General features: G+C 49.8%; 1 protein-coding gene across 1 annotated transcript; it reads left to right on the forward strand.

Moving 5' to 3' along the window:
* Positions 1 to 400: 400 nt before the first annotated feature.
* ASCL1 (achaete-scute family bHLH transcription factor 1) lies at positions 401 to 2,329 on the forward strand. Its single transcript, XM_019732071.2, has 2 exons — positions 401 to 1,261; positions 1,666 to 2,329. Exon 1 carries the CDS (start codon positions 540 to 542, stop codon positions 1,212 to 1,214), a length of 675 nt encoding a protein of 224 aa, XP_019587630.1. The 5' UTR covers positions 401 to 539; the 3' UTR covers positions 1,215 to 1,261; positions 1,666 to 2,329.
* Positions 2,330 to 4,114: the final 1,785 nt, after the last annotated feature.

Raw genomic sequence — 4,114 nt, forward strand, 5'->3', positions numbered from 1 at the left:
GGCGCACCGACAGGGAGCCGGCCAGGGAGGGCGAGTGAAAGAAGGAAATTAGAAAAGAGGTTAACAAAATAATAAAAACAGCCTGAGCCACGCTGGAGAGACCAAGACCCGGAGCAAGAGAGCGCAGCCCTAGTGGGAGAGGAACGGGAGACTCAGCAGAGCGCGCTCATCACTGACTTTTGCTTCTTCTGCTGCTTTTTCTTTTTCTTCTTTTTTTTTTAAACAAGAAGGCGCTAGCGGCAGCCTCACACGCGAGCGCCACGCGAGGCTCCCGAAGCCAACCCGCGAAGGGAGGAGGGGTGGGAGGAAGAGGAAAAGTGGAGGGAGGAGGAAAAGCATTTGCACCTTCTTTGCTCCCACCCTAAGAAGTCTCCCGGGGATTTTGTATTTTTTGTTAACTTCCCTCCGGGCTCCCTCTTCATCTCTCTCCTTCTTTCCCTCTCTGTTCGTGCACCCGAGTCCTTGTGTCTTCCCTCGCGCGCCCCACACCTCGCGTCCCCTCTCGCTCGGATCCCGCGACTCCTTGGCAGCCGCTGCGCATGGAGAGCTCTGCCAAGATGGAGAGCGGCGGCGCGGGCCAGCCGCCCCAGGCGCAGCCCCAGCAGCCCTTCCTGCCGCCGGCAGCCTGCTTCTTTGCCACGGCGGCAGCCGCGGCGGCGGCAGCCGCGCAGAGCGCACAGCAGCAGCAGGCGCCGCAACTGAGTCCGGCGACCGACGGACAGCCCTCAGGGGGCGGTCACAAATCAGCGCCCAAGCAAGTCAAGCGACAGCGCTCGTCCTCGCCTGAACTAATGCGCTGCAAACGCCGGCTCAACTTCAGCGGCTTCGGCTACAGCCTGCCGCAGCAGCAGCCGGCTGCCGTGGCGCGCCGCAACGAGCGCGAGCGCAACCGCGTCAAGCTGGTCAATCTGGGCTTTGCCACCCTTCGGGAGCACGTCCCCAACGGCGCCGCCAACAAGAAGATGAGCAAGGTGGAGACACTGCGCTCCGCGGTCGAGTACATCCGCGCGCTGCAGCAGCTGCTGGATGAGCACGACGCGGTGAGCGCTGCCTTCCAAGCGGGCGTCCTGTCTCCCACCATCTCCCCCAACTACTCCAACGACATGAACTCCATGGCCGGCTCGCCGGTCTCATCCTACTCTTCGGACGAGGGTTCTTATGACCCGCTCAGCCCCGAGGAGCAAGAGCTGCTCGACTTCACCAACTGGTTCTGAGGGGCTTGGCCTGCTCAGGCCCTGGTGCGAATGGACTTTTGAAGCAGGTAGGTTGCATTTCGGAATGAACGAGCGGGTTTACTTGTCGTCATCCTTGCCCCCCACCCACGCACCCCAGATCACTAGGAAGGGTGCTGTCTCCATGGAGATGGGGTGGGGGGAGTTGATTTCAAGGATTTGTGAGTCGATTTGAAATCTTGGTTTGTTAGTTTCAGCACCGGCCTCTGAGGGTGCCTTTGCCCAGGTCTCCAAGGACTGGAGGATAGGGGTGAGATGGAGAGATGCTGGAGAACCGAGCACTAGGACCTGCCAAAAGAGGCGCTCTACCTGACAGATCCTCCCCTAAATAGAGGTTTAGAGCTACTAAACCTCTATTCCCCACCCCCACCTCCCACCACCACTTGCTTCCAAGTTCGAATTAACCTCTCTTGTTCTTCTCCTTCTGTTATAGGGTGACCGCACAACCTGCATCTTTAGTGCGTTCTCGTCATTGATGTTGGAAGGGAGAAAAAAAGAAGGAAAAAAAAACCCAGGCCACCAACCCCAAGCCAACTAAGCAACACAGGCCTGCGAAGCAAGGCTCTCAGAAAACAGGGATGCGCTCGGAACCGTGTCTTTGCACTCCAACCATTCACAGAGATATGAAGAGTGACTAGACCTGAGCCAATGCGCAAAATGCAGCTTGTGTGCAAACGCATTTGGGCTCCTGGCGGAAGGGAGCTGCACAAGCCCTGTAGAAACTCCCACCCACCACTAACCCACAGAGCTGAAAGCGCTTGCTCGGGTGCCTTCACCTCCCCGCCCTCTTTGAAAGCGCAGTTCTTAAGCCTCCAGCAATGGGTTGGTGTCTTTCCTCTCAGTATCCTCCATCCCAATAAGCTGTGGACATTGTCTGCAGTGGAATTATGCTATACTCAGTCTTTTGAAACCAGATCCTCTGGGTCCCCTCCCGGAGCCCCACTCCCTCACGCCGTCTTTTCTACCGTTTTCATCATAGAATGCTTCCAATCTTTTGTGAATTTTTTTATTATAAGAAAAATCTATTTCTATCTATCCTAACCAGTTTGGGGATATATTAAGATATTTTTGTACATAAGAGAGAAAGAGAAAAAAAATTTATAGAGTTTTGTACAAATGGTTTAAAATGTGTATATCTTGATACTTTAACATGTAATGCTATTACCTCTGCATATTTTAGATGTGTAGTTCTCTTATAATTGCCATTTTCCCTATGTGGTTTTGTAAAGAACTCTCCTCATAGGTGAGATCAAAAGGCCACCAGATGTACTTAAGCACCAATGTGTCTTACTTTATAGAAACTTTGTTAATGTATTAATGATGTTATTAAATACTGTTCCAGAACAAAATTTATGCAGCTACTGTCCAAACGCAAAGGGGCAGCCAGTGCTTATGACAGGTTGCCTTTTGGGAAATTTCTATCACTGCCTTTTTTTTTCTTACTGTTTTATTACAAACTTACAAAAAATGTATAACCCTGTTTTATACAAACTAGTTTCGTAATAAAACTTTTTTTTTTACAAGTGAAAATAATCAGCTGCCTCTAAGTCTTTGACTCCAGTGCCCTGTCCTAGTTATCTAAACACCCAAAGGAAGGGGTGGGTGAGAGGGAAGAGGGTGGGGAAACCCATGCTACGTGGCAGAAATGACAAAGATAAGTGCTATGACCCGTCCTACCTGAGTTGGTTCTATGCTGAATGTAGAGGAAAAAGACATACAGGTAAAAACGGGTTTATTCCCGTTTTATGCTGCAAATGTACACCTACACCTAGAGATAGGTGGCAATTAATGGCTGCGTCATCTTTGAATAAAATGATTGCACGTTTTTTTTTAAATGCCCCCAAAAGTGAACTGGAAAGAGAGGGTCCTCACCCTGCTTTCTAACTCTAACCCCCATTCCGCATTTCTCATTGTGAAACAGTGGAAGGGCTGGGTGAGATAATAGGCACTAGGGTTAGGTGGACGAATGGTGGTACCAGAGTTTGGGCCTGGTGGAGGTCGCCGTCTCCACGCTTGCAGTGGTGGGTGTGTTCTTCCTTCCCTTCGAGGCACACATTTTCTACTCCTTTTCCCCAGGACACACACTTTTCGTATTGATTTTAAGTAAAGAGCACGTATGATATGAATTCCTTGTGAAAGGAGTTAGATTTAAAGAAATAAAAGCCTTAGAAATGTGTGGTCGCTTTGAGACGCTGGCCTATCTAAGCTTGTGACTCTATCCGAATAGCGTGAGCTGCGTGTAAAAGTACCCAATTACCAAGATTCAAAAAGAAATTGGTGGGTTTTTGGCTGGCTTGCTTCTTGTCAGTTAGCAAGGACGTGATCAGAATTCCACTCCGCTTCTCGCCAGCTCCTCGCTCGCCGACTGCGTTACTTGCACATTCAGTTTGCGTGTCTCCACCCAAGCGGAAAGCCGAGCGCAAAATGCATCTTACAAAACCCAACAAAGAACGGGGAGCCAGCACGTCTTCCAGAGTTAAAAATCTAGTCTGTGTTGGTACATCTATACCATTTAGTGGCACAGAATAATCATTTTTTAAAGCTGCGATGCGCGGAGCACGCCACAGCGTCTGATGTCATTTTGCTAAATGACCCTCTATAGAATGCACATTGAGGCTTCAGTCGCTTTCAAAGAGATGAGCGTAATTAAGGGGAAAAAAATCAGTAAATTCCTCATCGCCATAAATAATCGGACTTTCTGCCAGCAGTGGGCCAATTTAGAGCTTACTTGAGGGAAGTAATGCTTTTGTGACGCCTGCTTTTATTTTTACCTTCTCTTTTGGAGGACCAGGGCTGGGTTCCCCTCCCCCTCCATTTCTTTTTCTTTTAATTTAGCTCCTTTGCAAGTTTTCAGATAAGGTATGCAAAGAAAGTGTAGCAAG

The sequence above is a fragment of the Rhinolophus sinicus genome, linkage group LG02 (assembly GCF_036562045.2).
Source record: "Rhinolophus sinicus isolate RSC01 linkage group LG02, ASM3656204v1, whole genome shotgun sequence".
NCBI lineage: Eukaryota > Metazoa > Chordata > Mammalia > Chiroptera > Rhinolophidae > Rhinolophus > Rhinolophus sinicus.